This window comes from Silurus aristotelis (genome assembly GCF_946808225.1).
Source record: "Silurus aristotelis genome assembly, chromosome: 18".
Classification (NCBI taxonomy): Eukaryota; Metazoa; Chordata; class Actinopteri; order Siluriformes; family Siluridae; genus Silurus; species Silurus aristotelis.
In genome coordinates this window covers 1,824,389-1,843,676 of record NC_139591.1, presented here as the reverse complement: position 1 = coordinate 1,843,676, position 19,288 = coordinate 1,824,389, and the positions used below count along the sequence as shown (strand labels likewise).

The following is a 19,288-nucleotide window of genomic DNA, read 5'->3' as shown; positions in this document are numbered from 1 at the left end:
CTCTCTCTCTCTCTCTCTCTCTCTCTCTCTCTCTCTATATATATATAGAGAGAGAGAGAGAGAGAGAGAGAGAGAGAGAGAGAGAGAGAGAGAGAATAATAACAAATAAATTATATTATGAATAAAGAAATGATGATAAATGAGAATTCCTTATTCTCTCTCTATCTCTCGCTCTAACAAAATAAATAAATACATTTATTTATTATATTATAAACAACAGAAATGATAATAAATAAGAATTCCTTTTTCCAAACATACTTCCGGGTTCGTCAGACCAATCAGAGCCATCGATCCCAAGGCCCCGCCCACTCGCTTAGCCGGGGAGATGTGAGGCGAATGTGTACCTGGCTGTAAACACACACACACTCACGCGAAGCAGGACGGCAGGAGGGAAGTAGCCGGAGCGGCTAGAATGTTGTGACTTAACGGTATTTAAACATATAGTTATATACATATTTGTATTATTATTAAACGCTCCGTGAATCGAAACTGCTGACGCTGAATGAGAAGGGCGCATCGTCGCCTACGTTAGCCGGTTAGCTTCCTCGCTAGGCGCTTAGCACAGACCTCGTATTCATTTTCTAAAGAACTGAGAGTGAAAAATGACGGGATTCTATAATCCATAAATAAATACAGTGTTTCAGTTGTTTCAGACGGTTGTTTTAAGAAGGCAAGCGCGTATTTAAGAGGGGAGCTTGCGGTATAGCAAGTGTGTGCTGTAGGAGCTGAATCCGTACTTACGTACTACGTAGTATAGTGGAGTAGTATGATGCGCGCGAACAGGTGTGCACACTGCTGAGTGCGCGAGTGCGCATGCTCAGGTGGCGTGATTACAGGCTCGAGTTCTGCATTTTTTACGTGTTTTACAGCTCAATACGATTTCTTATTGATGCACAATCTATAATGAACTGATAGAAATGCATTGTATTTTATTTCCTTTTATGATTGGGCAAAGGTTGCATGTAAAATTGCATTGGTATGCAAGGGTGCCACAATGACAATCGACAGGTATTTGATGATATATTCCTAAAGAACGATAACAATGGTTTCAAGGAATGCATTTAATAATAATTTATAAAATCTAAAATTGAAGTTTTGAGTGAAGTTCCTGTGGAAAGTATCGTATCATTTCACAGATGCAGATTTACTAGAAAAACAAATCAATTAAATTCAAGAAATGAATTAATTTCCAGAATCCAAATCTATGGGAAATTCTCATACATATACTATTTTTTCCAGGGAATAAAATTATACGATATCATGTATGCAGACAATAGAAATGTAAGGGAAATCCCAATTAATATCCTTTTATTCAGGGATAGGAAATAACTTATAATATTCGGATCTACTAGAAATAATGTATTAGATCCAAAAATGTAAAAAAAATTCCTTTATAATATCCTTTTATATATAATTTTAATGGATGCAGATCAACCAGAAATAAAAATGTATTAAATTCAAGAACCCAATTCCTCTGTATTGTACTTTTATTCAGCGATAGGATTTAATATATAGAATAATATATTGTCATTGATGCAGATCTACTAGAAACATCGACAGAAAAATAGTGTATTTTCACATCCATCCATTTAGAAAGGGGTTTATGAGGACATTTGTATCACTTAAGTACGCGAGTATTGGCAGCATAAACTCCAGCTGAGTTTTTATGATATTTTGTATGAGTGCCAGGACGTTTCTAAGAAGCCTGTGGTCCGGCATGCTGATGACTACATCACTGAACTCGTCCCTATCTGATTCACTCAGTCTCATCATAATCACATCAGTTCCTGTGAATCCAGTTGAATTAATCAACCTTGAGTTTCTCATTTTAAACCTCAGCTTCCATCTTCCACCAGAACTGAGTGTTTCCTTAGAAATAATAAAAAAAAAGAGCTCCAGGGGGGAAAAAAGGCTGCTGGAATGAATCTTTTTCTCCGCCATGATTCACAGGCTCTTAAGCGCATAGCTGTCGAGCGTGACTCCATCAGTCGTGGGCTGTTGAGCTTCTTTCAGTCTGTCAGAACTTGAATGCATATTTTTAGAGCACAGTGTTGCTCACATCCTGTCGCAGCCCTTTTTTTAGCTCGTCTTGTCAATCAGGTGCTTTACTGCCATTTTGATTGACAGCTGCTTCATTTAAAAAAAAAAAAAAAAATATATATATATATATATATATATATATATATATATATATATATATATATATATATATATATATTAGCATACTGCAAAGCAAGACAGCCTGAATATTGCCACTGTGGATCCGGAGATTGTCCAGGAATATAAACAACAATACAGAAACACACGTTGGAGATCACGCCTTAAGCTTTTTGTATTTCTGTGTTTCTTGTCAGCAGCAGAAGTGGTGTCTGAGCCCCGGTGTGACCCTGGTGGACGATGAGGGGTTTGCGCTCCAAGTCAGACTCCATGGCCGTACCGTTGAACTCTGCCGTGGAGACAGAGAAGGCGCAGGCGCTGCTGCAGACGTTCAGCACAGCATCTCTGCTGGCTAGCGCTGGCCTCGGTGCCTTCTGCTTCGTAGCCGACTCTATCTTGAGCTCGACCTTCATCCAGCAGCACTCGTGGCTCAGGGCCGTGCTGGACAACTCGGTCCATGCCGCAATCGCGCTCTGGTCTTGGGCCGTCGTCATTGGCCTGAGGAAGAAAAGCGACTTTTACGAAGTGCTGTTGGCTGGGTTCTTAGCCTCTGCCATCGACTTGGACCACTTCTACATGGCCGGATCACTGTCTCTTACAGTAAGTGATTTAACTCTAGAATGATCGAGGTTATGTTAGTTACAATGCTCAAATAAAGATTTGGAATAGCACATTGCTCATTACCATGAATAAATAAATGACCATTTATTTTGGAAATACACGTTATGATTTTACCGATGCCAGTAGCTGGGTTGGATCGTACTTACCTGATTAATCAACCAATTGTTTTGGATTGAATCATGAAAATGTACTAAATGAAATGAATATGAATATATAAATTAATATTGAGGAAAATAAGACATGCATAAAAACAAAAAAGCAACACTTCAAATAAATTAAAACGGTTCCACATGTTCCAGGTGCTTTTAGTACTCGCCTCTAGAGGCTGCTCTCGTACCATATAACGCAACCCGGAAAAACTATCTTTGCCGATAGTTCCATTAATCAATGCGCTGTTTGTTTTACACACTGAGCGCGCTTTATTGTTTATTATTTATTAATAAATACATTCATGGTCATTTCATTTAGCACATTGACTTGATTCAGTAGTTTTTTTTAAACAGTCTAGGACCCTCTCAGACTTTCTGCTGTGTGTGAGATGTGTGTATTTTTTATGTACTGTGTGTTAGGCGGCCCTGAACCTGCCACGGCGTCCTCTGCTGCACTGCTCCACGCTGGTCCCGGTGCTCTGCTTCTCACTGCGCTTGCTCATGTGGACGTGCAGGCTGAAGGACTCGTGGTGTTCGCTACCCTGGCTGCTTTTCATCTCTCTGGCATCTCACCACATACGAGACGGCGTGCGCCACGGCTTATGGCTGTGGCCCTTCGCCAACACGCCGCCCATCTCCTACTGGCTCTACGTCACCATCACTGCGACTCTCCCCCACCTCTGTTCAGTCCTCATGTACCTGACCGGCACCAGAGACATGATTTCGATTAAGCACGGCGTGGCCATCGACGTCTAAATCCCACCACCATAACGAATTACAGTTCTTCGATCCTCTCCCAGGAGAATTGTTTTGCACTGCAGTTGTGTGAGCTTCTGGAGTTCAGCAGCAACTCGCTCACAACTGCACGTCCTCCTTTACCCTTTATGTAATTCAACCAGCTCATCAGGGGGTCACTTTACTATCAGGGTTTACTGACTGCTCGAATTGGAACTCTTTATTAACTATGTCTAATTACAAAAAGAGACAAAAACGCTCTTTTCTTGAAGGAATCTTTGCCATACTAAGCCCACTTGTCTGTGATATCCTTTATTTTATTTTTATATTTTTTTCCAAATAAGCCATTTTTGAGTGTGACCAAGTCGAATTTGTTCAGTGCTTTTTTTTTTTTTTTATGTTTTGGTCCAAAACTGAGACATAATTAACCAGGTTACATTGTGCTTCAACCTCAAGTTTCCTAAACAGCTTTAGCTCCTAAACCCGAGCAACATCTGCCCACGTCAAGCATCATGCTGCCCCATATCCAGGAAAGTCCACAGATGCTGTAGTAGCCTTCAGGTAAACACAGATTCTGCCATTTATGATCAAAACCCACCACCATCCTAATTTAGTTGCAAACGGGGTGGAAAATTTCCATGAAATTTTTGGAAATATTCCAAGTTGGGAATTTATGGGAATTAATGGGAATTAATAAGAAATTTTGAGATATTGCAAACAAGCTTGAATAATTAAGCTGTTAGTTGTACAGTATGATGATTCTGTGATGAAGCCTGATGATCACTTTCAAGGAGCTGCATGTCTTTGGAGTTAACTAAAGGAAGCTTTAGGAGGTTCATAACCTCAGTCCTGGACTGGACTGAGTAAAGCCTGATGATCTGATGTATTGCTCCACCCCAAGATTTCCCCGAGTAGCTTTTCTGCTCAGCGTGGTTGTCAGCAGGTAGACAAGTTCCTAATCCATAAAAAGGTTTACATTTGTCTGTGCGATATTTGCACATACATGCAAAAGAAATCAGATGCAAGATGAGCGATCTTTGATCAAACCCATGCTTTAGGTTGAAACTGCGTGTAAAACCTGAGTGTTGCTTTTGTGTAAATGTGTTTCTGAGACGCTTCGTGTTCGATTAGTGTCTTATTTACAGCGCAGTCTGAAGGGAAACGCATAGACAATGCTGCTCAGTGGTTAAGGCTCGTAGTAACTTAACAGAAGGGCAGATGTTTAAGCCCTGGTATTGCCAAGCTGCCACTTTTGGGGCCCTTGAGCAAGGCCCCCCTTTAACCTTCTGTATCATGGCTGATCCTGCACTCTGACCCCGGCTTCCTAACATCACTGGGATATGTGAAGTAAGACTTTCACTGAGCGTTCTTTCTTTTTCTCTACATACCTTACACAGTTCCTTTACTGATCATTGATCATCTCAAGAACACATCCAGATTTGATTGTGGTCCAAATATTAGTACATGCAGACTTTCTGTGAGAGGAGGAAGCTTGGGGTTGGGCAGTGAGTTTCATAGTCGACTTCTAGCTTTTTTGCAGGCCGTTTTTTCTGCTTTTATTGTGTTTTGTGTTTGAAGTCCATAAAGCCTGTGTCCATGAAAGTTTTGAGATGTGTTGAAGATTGTGGTTGGAGCTTAAATACCTAGCTATACTGACATGACCATTATATTCATATATACTTTCTTTTAAAATCATAAATCATGCTGAAAGCTGCTGAAGGTTATAATTATTGCAGTGTAGTGTAGCCCGAGGCCAAAACAACTGAAATCATTTCTGTCCAATTATTTCCAGAAACCGCATCATTCATCTCTGAGAGTTTATTCACTTTGGAACACAGTATTCGCTTTATTCCATTAGTGTACCTTTGCCTATTTATAGTGTAATCTAAAAATTTTTCTAGAACATTAACTGTAAATAAACATGTCTGTAGGCTACACTGGTACTTAAAAAAAAAATGAGAAAGGAACAAATTCCATCCATGGATTATACACAAATTTTCTTCCTGTCTGATTCGTTTGTGTTCCTCCTTGTTTCTTGTTCTCTCTGTTTGTATTAACTGAATTTTCCTCGAGTGTAAACCATGTGAAAGAAATCTCTTCCCCCCCCCCCACCCCCCCTAAGTATCACTATAGAACCTAAGAAGAACTCCAATTTCCAATTGACGCAAATGTGGACTATAGAGATCAATAAGTTGATATCTTTGTCCAGCAGGGGGCACCAGTGCACAACTAAAATAGTTTGTAAGTTTGCATACCGTTCTATTTCCATTGTGCGATTGTACTTTTTTTAATTATGTTTTTGCAACTTTTAATTTATGAATGTCCGTGTCATTGTTATAATTTATTATCGACAACAAAACGCGTGTTCTGTAGGAATAACTTTCAGCCGATCAGAGCACCGGTGACCACTGGACTACAGCCCACTAGGGCTTTGATGTCAGGTGACCAGAAAAATCATGTGCACTCTTTCTATGTTAACACTGTGTGCAAGGATGATTTCAGGATTAAATCTGAGGAACATTCCAGTCTTGTGTTCAAAGTCCATTTATCCAAACTCATTGGTCGCGTTATCGCAAACGAGCCACTGCACTTTTAACAGTTGAACTATATATTATTATTATTATTATTCTATGAAACATTACACGCATGAACACAGGCCCAGGCGATAAACACTTCATTGGGACTTATTCTCAAAAGATTTCCTCAGTTCGGTCAAACAGCAATTGTTTGCAATCCTGTGTGGTGTTTGTAAATTAAATTGATTGTTGGCTTGTGGGTAAATGTTTCCTGGCGTCAGTACAACGTGAGAGTAATAGCGAAGGTATTTCCATCTCTCAGGCTTCTCTCCAAACAGTTCCACAGTGGGCCTGAGGAAGCACTTAGACAAATGTAAAGAGTTTTCTTTTTTTTGCATTTTTTTGGACGTGACCTCACTTGCCTGAGTCTCTCATTAAAACAGTTTAATCGCTAAGGCGAGAATGTTAGTCTATTAATTAAATAATAAAAACCTAATAATGGCATGAGTCCAATGAGTAAATGATTTGTTTGTGTGGAAATACTTTCCCGAAGCAATGCAACCAAACAATAATTAATCATTAATCAATCAATAATTAATCGTCTGAGCGATTATTGTGATAAAATAGTTTTTTATTCCACAAGAATATAAACAGAAGAGTAATAAACCAGCTTATATTGTACACAAAAGCAGAATATATGCCATACATTTACGATTTCTCTAGATCTTTTGTTTGCACACAAAACAGGCCATTGCAAAAAACAAACAAAACACGGACAGTGACGTCATTATGTATGTAAGGACGGGGTGAGCTGATTTCATTTGACACAATATAGTCTTTCGTGGAATACTATTTCACATCAATCTTCATTACTTTCTTCTTTGTGATTGGTGGAGCGACATCTTCCCAATATAAACAACATCCGATGCCAGAAGAAGATCAGAAAATTCACGCTTCGAATGAAGTTCAAACATGCATGCGGTTTCATCAGCCTGATCCGTGTTTGGACTGTGAGAAGCATTAGGGTTCCTCTTGGTCCAGAGAACTTGTGTGTGTGTGTGTTTAGTGTACGATCTAATGCATTACAGAACGTTAAATGGCACCTTGTACATGTTAATGCACATCAGAGTCAAATGTTGAGTCATGGTTAATAGTTCTATCAGCGGATTTCTAGGTTGAAAGTGCAAATTTTTAGAAGGTACGGTTTTGTGTGAGCTCATGATCATCATCTTCAGTGGAGCGTTCATTCATAATTTATTTACTGAATATCAGCACTGCGTCTGCACTGAAAATGATAATTGACCCTGAAATTCAGTTCTTGTGTGATGGTTCAGTTTCACCTCTGCCACACCAGAGCAGGACTAAAGGGTCACAACTCATTTCATGATGATTTTACATGCATGAATTTGGGAAAACACTTTAATCTGAAGTTTCTTTCCCCGGCTTTACTGTCTAGCGTTCTTGCTCCTGATGCTTTTTGGTTTTGCTGCGTTCACCTTCCTCACAGTATCAATTTAAGGCACCATGGCTTAGAGAGCTGTGATTGAGCGTAGACAACAAGGAACTCTATTAAGTGTGTTATTACACAGGTGTATCACCTTCAACATCACACTCGTCACCTCACGGCCAGTGGCAGCTCAGTGGTGATCAGAGGTGGACAGTAGCAAATATTTGGGGGGAAGACTTTATGCACCTTCACTACATTTTAAAGTCAAATATAATGTAGTATAATATTCAAATGAGTCTTTTTACACAAACCGAGTCGATTAATCGAAGAATCTTGTGATTAAAAATTTATAATAGGAAAATTGTTGCCGTAATAAATCATAGTACTTTTGGATACTTATTTTACTGAAGTATTTCCATTTGGGGAGACTTTAAAATGTAGTGTAGGTGCATAAAGTCAAATATAATGTAGTATAATATTCAAATGAGTCTTTTCACACAAACCGAGTCGATTAATCGAAGAATCTTGTGATTAAAAATTGATAATAGGAAAATTGTTGCCGTAATAAATCGTAGTAATTTATGATACTTATTTTACTGAAGTTTTTTCATTTGGGGAAACTTTATGCACCTTCACTACATTTCAAAGTCAAATATAATGTAACATTATATTTAAATGAGTCATTTTACATAAACGAGTCGATTAATCGAAGAATCCTGTGATTAAAAATAGGAACATTGTTGCCGTAATAAATCGTAGTACTTTTGGATACTTATTTTACTGAAGTATTTCCATTTGGGGAAACTTTATGCACCTTCACTACATTTCAAAGTCAAATATAATGTAACATTATATTTAAATGAGTCATTTTACATAAACCGAGCCGATTAATCGAAGAATCCTGTGATCCAAAGTTTTTCCATTTGGGAAGACTTTACGCACCTTTGCCTTTCAAAGTCAAATATAATGTAATATAATATTCAAAAGAGTTTTTTCACATAAACCGAGTTGATTAATCGAAGAATCTTGTGATTAAAAATTTATAATAGGAAAATTGATGCCGTCATAAATCGTAGTACTTTATGATACTTATTTTACTGAAGTATTTACATTTCGGGAGACTTTACGCACATTTGCATTTCAAGGTCAAATATAATGTAATATAATATTTAAATAAGTCTTTTCACACAAACCGAGTCGATTAATCGAAGAATCTTGTGACCAAAAATAGGAACATTGTTGCCGTAATAAATCGTAGTAATTTATGATACTTATTTTACTAAAGTTAATAAATCGTAGTACTTTGGATACTTATTTTACTGAAGTATTTCCATTTGGGGAAACTTTATGCACCTACACTACATTTCAAAGTCAAATATAAAGTACTATAATATTCAAGAGTTTTTTTTTTACATAAACTGAGTCGATTAATCGAAGAATCTTGTGACCAAAATTGTTGCCGTAATAAACCGTAGTACTTTTGGATACTTAAGTACATTTGAAGACAAGTACGTACTTGAAATTACATTTGAGTGATTTGTGCATCCAGAACGAATTAAAACTAAGGCAGAAACGAGAAATTGGTGTATTGCATATCTTTAGATCTCACGTGTTCTCTTTACAAACGATCAGGTAACGACGTCAAGGAGGATTCAATTATTCCCAAACACCTCCCTGAAACTCGCTACTTCCTCCCAATACATAACCACTGAGCCACCGCTGATTTTTCCGTATGAACGTATGAAAATAAAACACGCCTTCTAGAAAATATTTCATTAGATACATCACAATATTAAATCTGTACAGAGGAAAACGACGTTTGTGCTTAACGAGGCACGTAAAAAGAAGCGACACCGAGAGCACACGTGCACTGTTTAAGCTTTATGACACTGAAAACGGTAAAAACACATCCATATATTCGATAGAGATTTTTGTACAACAATATACATAAATCTATATTAATAAACCGGTAAAGATAAGCTTTAATATAGAATCAGTATCATGAATATGCAATAGCTTGAAAAGAGGCATCAGAAGATCTTTTTTTTTTTTTTTTTTTTAAGGCTTGGTCAGGAAAGAACCAGTGAGGAACCGCTGTGAAAGCCATCCCGTGCAAATAAAGCGAGGCAAAAAGAGATTCAGGACATGTGTGTGTGTGTGTGTGTGTGTGTGTGTGTGTGTGTGTGTGTGTTAAATGGAAACTAATGGCCATGTGTGTGATGTATATGATAAATGGATCCTACATTCACACCAAAGCTGATGGAGGTGCTTATATGTTATCACTTCAGTGTTTTCACATACCTGCATGTTCCTGGTACTGAAACGATCATCTGTTTACACTCATTAATCTGCCTATGAAAAACAAGAAAACGCTCTGTGTGTGTGTGTGTGTGTGTGTGTGTGTGTGTGTGTGAGGAGCAGCATGCAGTGAAACATTCATATGAAATTCGAAGTGTCAAGTCAGAAATTGGGCTTTTCTTTCTTTGTGTTACTGTTTTTCTCAGATGCTTTGGAGCGTTTCTCAGATCAGAACTGAGATTCTCTAAACTACTCGTTCAAACTCCACATCACGCCGTCGCTTCAAACAAATTGCGAATTTATTGGTATAGTCGATTAATTGATTGCGTACGAATGTCTGCCGTTTCCTACATTAGCAATCGTTTATGTTCATGTTGATCTGAAATATATGATACCGGTTTCACCTGAATTAGTTTTAACCCCCAAAAACCTCTCGACATCAGTCGCAAGTCTTTGAATGCAATATGGTAAAACGAGTTCAAAGTCAAAATTGATGAATTGTGCAGATGAATCTTGAACGTCACTAATGAAGGCGTGTGAACGGCGTCAGATCGACCAATGATCAACCGGTTCTCTAAAACAGGTTAAAGGTGAATCTTGTGAACCTTCAGACGGCACAAAACACAGAATTACAATTTCTGGAAATAGATGAACAACCAGGAAACGAGCGAACGCTAATACAGTACAGTAAAAGTGCGAATCCTGTTGCAATCGATATCCCACATACTGTAATGTTTACATTTGTGCTGCTGAAATGTATAGATGTACAGAAGAAATCCAGTCTTGTGCTTCTTCAATCACTGTGATCCAAACCGTAGTGGTTCTGATTCTGAGATGTTCATTGACACGAATTCTTAGAGATGAATTAAGGATTTTGAGAAAAGTATGTGTTTGTGTTGTGCAGTTTGTACAAATTGTTTTGAGAAATGCTCCAAAGCAACTGAGAAAAACTTTATATCTATTCAATCACACATTAAAAACAAAACTGAAATTCACTCAGGCAGCCAGGCTACTGAAATGCCCTGCAGTGGAGGTGTGAGGAGGGTATAAAGCCTCCTGCACCAGCTGTGGATTTGTATCTAAACAACATTGAATCTAAATTGAAATGACTTGGTAGCCGAGGCTGGTTTGATAGTTCCACGTCGTGGAGCTTTGAACTGAACAGTCGCTCGTCACTCTTTAGTATGAACCCAGGGTAGCAATGATACACTGCAATCGATCCTGCTGCCTTTTCAATGTGCATTAAACTCGAATCCTCGTCCACAGAAATCACTGACCGATGTCCAGCTTAGTAAACTGGCATGGTTAATAGAGTGAGCATGCTGAAATGACGAATACAGTACAGCGCAGTCCACTGACTTGCGAGAAACTCGATGCCGGTTCTGCTCTGGCAGTGATTCTATCCTGAGGGGGTGCATTAACAGGAGGCCAAGTAGTTAACGTTGACTTTCTGTTTCAGCGCTCAGCACAAAACTCGTTTTCACTTTTCCCAAAGCATTTATAATCGCAAAGGCAAGTCAAAACAGTTAACCACGTCGATCCGGAGCACGTAGGTCGGTGACGATGCCAACTTACTGTCTTGGAGCGCTGAAGGACGGTTATTATTGGCCCTGCCTACAGCGCCAAAAAAAAAAAAAAGAGAAAGAGATACGTTTTTACTGCTGAAGTCATTATATTTCAAAAGGCAACCTTGGGTTTAAATCAAGCCGTAGATTATTTGCAGATGCCTTTAGGCATTAAACGCTGAAGAAATGAAGTGACGCAGAAATCTTCTTCATCTCGGTCGACTGGCTGCGAAATGTCTCTGCGTCTAGCAGCTATGTTCAGGTTCGGGAGCTCCGTCCCTTGCATTGAAATGTGGAGAATGTCAACTTTATTCTTAATGCCCAAAAACGACGCCCACAGCTGCTTCACAGCCATGCTCCTTTTTTTTTTTCTTCTCTTTTCTTTTTTCCTTTCTTCACAGCGTTCCAAGTGTCACTACAGCCAAATGGCACGGGTCTGCATGTAAAAGCTGAAGCGAGGGATGAATGCAGACACTTTGAGTTTAAAATGTGCTGGTGTTCCTGGTCCAAAGCCGGCAAAAAAAAAAATTATCCGCTTTTTCACGTCAAACAATGAAAGGCAGTAACTGTTTTCTGTTAAGTTGTGCTACATTGGAAGGGTGGAGTTGGAAGGGTTCACAGTTTCTGGGACTCAGAACTCCAAGGAAAGGAGCCAATTCCCCAAGCAGCGAAAAAATGAAACAAGGGATATTGATAGTGTGGGTATGAGCGCTGCAGATGCAGTGGCCATGACTCCCTATGATGAAGCCCTATGAGGGCTGAACAAGATGAAAATCTGCAGAGAAGAAAAAGTAAAAACAGATTAGACTCTCTCTTGGCTCAGGTCTTATTTGACTGATCGCTATCAGTTTGTTGATGTTAATGGTGAGTTCTCCACACTCTCTGAGGTAAAGTTTGGTGTTCCTCAAGGATCTGTCTTAGGCCCTCTGCTTTTCTCTTTATATATGCTGCCTCTTGGAGAAATTATTCATAAACATGGTATTAGATTCCATTGCTATGCTGATGATACACAGCTATATATTTCAGCAAAGCCAGATGAGAGAGATCAGCTTAACAATGTTGAAAAATGTGTAAAGGACATTAGACAGTGGATGCTCGATAAATTTCTTCTGCTAAACTCAGATAAGACGGAAGTACTTTTACTAGGACCACATGCAGCTAGAAGCAAACTTTCAGATTACCTAACATCTCTGGATGGTGTTTCTGTTTCAGCGTGTACGGCTGTCAAAGACCTTGGTGTGATTATTGACTCAAGTCTTTCCTTTGAGGCTCACGTGAATAATATTACCAGGATTGCCTTTTTTCACCTTAGAAATATTGCTAAAATTAGAAATATGATGTCGTTACAGGATGCAGAAAAACTAGTTCATGCTTTTGTTACTTCTAGATTAGACTGTTGTAACGCTTTACTGTCTGGGTGTGCGAGTAGGTGCATAAATGAGCTTCAGTTAGTTCAGAATGCAGCAGCAAGAGTCCTCACTAGATCTAGGAAATATGACCACATCACCCCTGTATTAATCAGTCTACACTGGCTCCCAATCAAATCTCGCATTGATTATAAAATTTTACTACTGACATATAAAGCACTTAACGGTCTCGCACCACCGTATCTGAGTGAACTTCTGTACCAGTATGATCCTCCACGCCTACTTAGATCAAAAGGTGCAGGCTATCTGTTGGTACCTCCAATAATGAAGATTACAGCAGGGGGCAGATCTTTCTCTTATAAAGCCCCGCAGTTATGGAACAGCCTTCCAACCAGTGTTCGGGACTCAGACACAGTCTCAGTGTTCAAGTCGAGGTTGAAAACATATTTATTCAGTCAAGCTTTTAATCAGTAGATTTTTTCTCAGGTAAAGGCTCAGATCTGGAGGGAACATTGATATAGAGTGTTTGGTGAACTGGGATATTTGTACGCTGTCGTCCCCTCACATTCACGTGTTCACTAAGGTTTGTTGATGGTGGTGTGGTGGGCCGTCTCTTATCCCAGAGATCCCTCATGTCTGTGTTGCCTTCTGGTTCTCCCTTTTAGTTATGCTGCTATAGCGAGTCTTGCCGGAGTCCAAACTGCACAGTGACTTTAACTCATATGCAACAATAGGTACACTTAATAATCCATATCCTTCTCTTCCTGTCACCCTCTTCTCTCTCTCTCTCTCTCTCTCTCTCTCTCTCTCTCGGTCGAGTTAAACATGCTCCTGAGGCTCCAGTGACCACTGTTCCTGCCCCTCTCCCCCCCGTGGATCTTCCCACTTCATCCAGGCCTGCCTGGATTGGACTGTAGTTGATGTCAACAGTCTCCTACACTGACTCAGAAATACACTTCGCTTTTAATCATCACTGCACCCCGCAACATTGTATACCCGCCACAAATGGACATTCGGTGTAACCCAGATGAGGATGGGTTCCCTCTTGAGTCTGGTTCCTCTCAAGGTTTCTTCCTTATGCCATCTCGGGGAGTTTTTCCTTGCCACAGTCGCCAGTCGCCACCGGCTTGCTCATCAGGGACAAACTTACTCATAAAGAACATATTCATTTTTAATCACTGCATTATCTGTGTAAAGCTGCTTTGAGACAATGTTCATTGTTAAAAGCGCTATACAAATAAAAATGAATTGAATTGAATTAGACAAATGTAATTCATAACAATTACATAAGAATATATATATATATATATATATATATATATATATATATATATATATATATATATATATATTGTATTAATTTATTCCCAACAGATTATTCTCTTCATTTCGTAGCGTTTCTCTCTGCACTGCTTCCAGCACGTGGATGTGGATGTCAGATTTCAGCCTCTATGTGCTGCCATGTCAATCTACTCTGCCCAGAGCCTTCACAATCAGTACTGCTGGCTGATGTATCTTAGACTATATTAGCAACGGGTCTGTTTCTTTGTACAATCAGATTTCATATTCTCCTCACATTGTATTGTATTGTATTGTATTGATGGTTTCTATAATCGCGACATGATAGTGGTGATATTAAGAGGTGGATTAAGTCGGGTACGTCCCCACTGAAGGCCCAGGTATCAAATGCACGACCCGCCACTGATATTCATATATTATTATCTAATTATGCAGACCTTCTGGAGAACAGTAAAGTATATATGGAGCTGCAGCTATGCTTGTAAAACGTACTTAGTCTTGTGCTTTATGACAGAAAAGTGTGCAATTAGCATTCCTGTCTTGATGACACATGAGTAAGCATCAGGAATTCAAGAACAACACGCACACACACACACACACACACACACACACACACACACACACACACACACACACACACACACACACATTCTTTTCCCACTGACATAATGATTACCTCAATCTAAGCAATTTTGGTCCCAACAAAAGGCTAAACACATGCACATATAAAGACACACAATGGCCAGTAATATCTGAAAGCAAGAGACTTATGTAACTCACTTTAGATAAGCAAGGACTTCATCTTCACCATTGAGGTTAGTTCCTGTTTTGTAGCGTTGCACCGCCTCCTGTTTCGCATACTGCAAAGGAAGATGTGTAATTGCAACTGGTTTTGTGAATGTAATATTGATTTGATATCCATGCATACATATGCACAATGTATATATACAATGTAATATGCAATGTGAGACATTATTGCTGGTACAGATGTGTGCAAGTTAAGACTTAAGACTAATAATAGTATAGTGTTACTTTTGATGCCACAAACATGCCCAATGTAACTAAACACTTTTAGAGAACACAAATACTGTATAGCCTCTGCTGCTGGTCCCACAGCGAATGGAAAAACTACATTCTATTTGTTTTTTTTGTGCCAGAGGTGTGTGCCAGTTAGCTCGGTGACACACTCCTGCTCCCTCGCTGGCTTTTCACCAGCTGAGAAACTCCCACACGACTGCCAAAATTGTTTTGAAACATAGCACTTGCATGAATGTTTTTTAGGCAAATACACAAACTGCCCTAGAAATTACGCTTCCAAGATGTTTACTAGAGATCTATAGTCGATAGGTACCGACAGTTGATTGCTGGAATTATCGGCTTTTGGCAAAAATACATCCCGATAGTTTTTCCGGGTTGTGTTATATACAGTACAAGAGCGGCCTCTAGAGGCGAATCACTGACACCACATGCTGTTTAGCACATTTGCATGATTCGCTGCAGTTTTTTTTTTTTTTGTAATTAAGAGTCTTATCGGTTCATTAATCAGTTATTGGCAATTGTGATCCAAACTAGCTATCAATATTAGTAAAATCTATTATCAGTTGGCCTCTAATATTTACTGATGTAAGATTTTTATGTGTGTTTCAGTTCATATTTCCCTCAAGTTCCTCACTCAAGTTATTAAAGCCAGCACTCACCATAGTAGGACTGTGATAGAAAACACCACCACCACCATTACTGCTGCCAAAAGGCCGAGAATGATCAAGACTTGACTCCCATTTTCATCGAACGATGGATCTGAGAAACAGAAGATTAAGAAAATAGAAGAAATGTTTTTGATGCTACTTTGAATTCAAGGCCCCTATAAAAACCAAACCCCAAACTCTCCAGAGTTTCTCAGATGAGTTTCAGTTTGACTGGGTATGTCTCTTGAAATTTAGCGAACAGTTCGGCGTGCTCTAGCTGAATAAGAACATATGAAAATCTGGAAACGATTAGCTCATTAAGCCTGAGTGAATCACAGCAGCCCCTGCCACATGGCCCACTTTATAAAGGCTGATCTGTGTTGTGATTGGTGCACGGTATGAGTAAGAGAATAGGAAATCCAGCCTCCAAAACAGCAAAGGCCAGACACATCTGGATAAAACCTAAAAAAGCATCTGGATGAGATCTCAAAGACATCTAACAACGTGTGTTCGATCTGAGCTGGACTTGTGCTCTCTTCTACTGCCAAATCCTCAAGGCTTTCATGGATGGGAAAAAAAAAAAAAAGCTCGGTCCAGTGAAGAAAAAAAGTGAGTATGTACTTTCTCTGAAATGCTCTCTGTAGTTCTTGTGATCAAAACAGCAAAACGGTACCTGGAGACTTCTCTGTTGCCTTCACTGGAAACGTGGACGGGAAGATCGAGACAAAAAGCGTATCTGTTGTAGCTTCAGCCAACATGGAAGGGTCTGAAATGGAAAAGACGACAGATAATGAAAAGGTAAAGGGGAAAGATTACACATGTAGCACCGTGTTATATTGAGCTGTATGTATATGAGCTGTATTCAGGTTTTTATTAGCCAGTCCAAGTCATCAGTCACATGACGTGATGTAAAACAGATCTGCCTCCCGAAGCAGCAGAGCACATGGGTATTAGATGCAGTTCTGTGTTCAAGGAGGCAGGAGTGTGTAGCAAGTCTTTCCTCTGAAACATGGGAATATGGCTCATTATTATTTTTAAGCACACGACTACTTAATTTGCAGCAACGTGCACGGAAAGTGAATCATGCCTCAGTCAGGAGCTTTAAACATTCCTTTGTATCAGAATGAAAATGATGACATATTCCAAAAGAGGGCGCTGTGTCAAAATAAAGCAGGACATTAGTAGAAACTAGCGATGGGAAGATTGGATCATTTATGAACAGATCTTTTTTTCCGAATCATTTCATTTATTTCGTTTCTTTAATTAGAAATAAAATAAAATATTTTTTCAATAATACATTTTTTAATAATCACATAAAAAAACAAAACAACGAATGACTCTGACCAGAGGAATCACGAGATGAACCACTCAATTCTGTTTCGGGTGTAATGCACTGCATAGCGTAGATCAGAACTCAGAACTCGACTCGGACCAGAAGAGTTAAGAGGAAAACGACCCGATTTTGTTTCCTGTACATAACCTACAGAGATCTGGCGATGCTTTGCTCATCTGCCTCCAGTAGGAAATGAACGAATCACTCTTTGAGATGACTCGTTCTTCTGAGTCACATCAAAGACTCATTTGAAATGAACGGATCGAACATGAACGACATCACTAGTAGAATCAGTGGCGGTCCGTTGGAGGAAACACAAGGTCGTTACAGCACAGGGAAATTCTTTGCATATTCCGGTAATGTTAGAAAGCTGGGGTCAGCCAAGACACAGCCATGACTAAGAGTCAAGCTCAGGGGCCCCAAGAGTGGCTACGTAGTGACACCAGGGCTTGAACTTCTGATCAGTAACCCAGAACCTAAACCACTGAGCTCCCTTTGTTTCAGGTAAGAAAGATTACTTGCTAGATTTTATTGTAGTGTCTTCTGTCCCTCTGTGTGTCTTACTGTGGATATTTCTGGGTGTCTCTGTGTTTATTAATGCATCTCTCTCTCTCTTTTTCTCTCGTCTATTTTTGGTCTTCATCTCTGTTTATACGTCTCTGTCTGAGTTCCTGGATCTCTTTGTCTTTGAAACTCGTGTCCCTCGTGTCTGCGTCACTACCTGCGCTTCATCAATGCTCCTAGTTGGAGCTAGTTTCTGGATTTGTGTCTGTCTTTCAGTCGATGTTTTGATCTTTCAATTCCTTCACTTTGGGTGTTTGGGTGTAAGAGTAGCAATATCTATGCAAATGTGTGTGTATTAGTGTGTATATGTGTGTAGCTCACCGGTCCAGGGCTGGGCCTGCACCACCTCACTCCACTCACTCCACTGGCTGTAGTTAATAAAAGCATCCTGGGCTCGTACTCTGATGTGGTGCAAGTGACCTATCAGGGCGTCCATGATCACTATACTAGTGTCCTCGGTCTCCATCTGAACGCAAAACAGCCACACACACACACACACACACACACACACACACACAAGGTGTTTGATAAAAAACTCTAAATGCTTCATAAAGTGGAACCCTGACTGCTCCTCAGGCCTCTTCACCTCAACCAACATCAGCACCTCACTTTACCGACACCCTGAATGAGATCTCATGTAATTCTCCATAAATTCCAGTGGAACATCTTCCCAAAAGAGTGCCGCTTATTAGAACAGCAAATAGGGACTAAATGTGGAATGTTCAAAGATACGCAAATCGATCTTATGCCCAGGTGTCCACAATCTTTTGTCCATATTGTGTACAGTGGGGGAAATAATTATTTGCTGATTTTGTAAATTTACCCCCTTACAAAAAAAATGAACAGTGTGTAAAGAGACACAGTGTGTAAGAAGAGAGGTACAAAGATGTTGGAGGTGTGATGATAGAACGTGTGATTGGAGGAGTGGAAAGATGTGTGAAGGAAAGCGTGTGAAGAGATACGGAAAGATGAGAAGAGAAGTGGAAATTTGTTGGTGCTATGATAAGAGTGTGTGATTGGAGAGGTGGAAAGATGTTGGAGGACAAACAGTCGAAAAGCTGAATTACCAGGTCAAAACATCTGCAGAAGATCTGGTGTTTTTAAGATACTATCGCTCCATTAGAAGCAAATCATAAATGTCATTTTCATTTGATTTAATTTCCAAAAACGGACAGATAAAAGTTTCTCATTATTCTTTCCCTGCTTTTTGTCCTCCAAGAAAGAACTCAGAGAAGTTTATAGTTTGATGCTCATTTCTACACTGTAGTTTGATCTCCATTGTTATACAGTAAATGTGTTGTAATGACAATTTTTTTCAGCATTTAAAAATCTCACCTTGGACCAGAATTTGGAGCCGACGGGTCTGTACTGCAACTCGAACTTCAGCGGAAATGGGACGTGGGTGTCTGAGGGCCACGAGGAGGGCGGCTTCCAATGTACAAACAGCTGCGTGGGCTCGCCGTTCACCTGATCGCAGATCAGTTCCTCAGGGGCGTCAGGCTTTACTACACACACAAACACACACACACACACACACACACACAAAGCCTTA

General features: G+C 39.6%; 2 protein-coding genes across 4 annotated transcripts in view; one reads left to right on the top strand and one right to left on the bottom strand.

Moving 5' to 3' along the window:
- Positions 1-298: 298 nt before the first annotated feature.
- tmem267 (transmembrane protein 267) lies at positions 299-6,187 on the top strand. 2 transcript variants are annotated; one of them, XM_083568055.1, is made up of 3 exons: positions 299-428; positions 2,358-2,757; positions 3,348-6,187. In XM_083568055.1, exons 2-3 carry the CDS (start codon positions 2,398-2,400, stop codon positions 3,681-3,683), a joined length of 696 nt encoding a protein of 231 aa, XP_083424181.1. In that variant the 5' UTR covers positions 299-428; positions 2,358-2,397; the 3' UTR covers positions 3,684-6,187. The 2 variants fall into 2 exon arrangements, with proteins under 2 accessions (XP_083424181.1, XP_083424180.1); XM_083568054.1 differs by having other exon boundaries at positions 2,355-2,757.
- Positions 6,188-9,493: 3,306 nt separating this feature from the next.
- il11ra (interleukin 11 receptor subunit alpha) overlaps positions 9,494-19,288 on the bottom strand; it is a 36,277-nt gene continuing 26,482 nt past the window's right edge. The window contains exons 7-13 of one of the 2 annotated variants that reach the window (XR_014537779.1): positions 19,072-19,241; positions 18,058-18,202; positions 16,513-16,605; positions 15,852-15,951; positions 14,935-15,014; positions 11,082-12,263; positions 9,494-11,032 (exon numbers count right to left, since the gene is read on the bottom strand). Coding sequence is in view for 1 of the 2 variants with exons in the window: in XM_083567992.1 (XP_083424118.1) it covers positions 14,936-15,014; positions 15,852-15,951; positions 16,513-16,605; positions 18,058-18,202; positions 19,072-19,241 (587 nt within the window). In the remaining variant the exon portion in view is untranslated. Of the gene's footprint in view, positions 12,264-14,934; positions 15,015-15,851; positions 15,952-16,512; positions 16,606-18,057; positions 18,203-19,071; positions 19,242-19,288 lie in introns of both variants that reach the window. The other variant, XM_083567992.1, reaches the window with a different exon arrangement.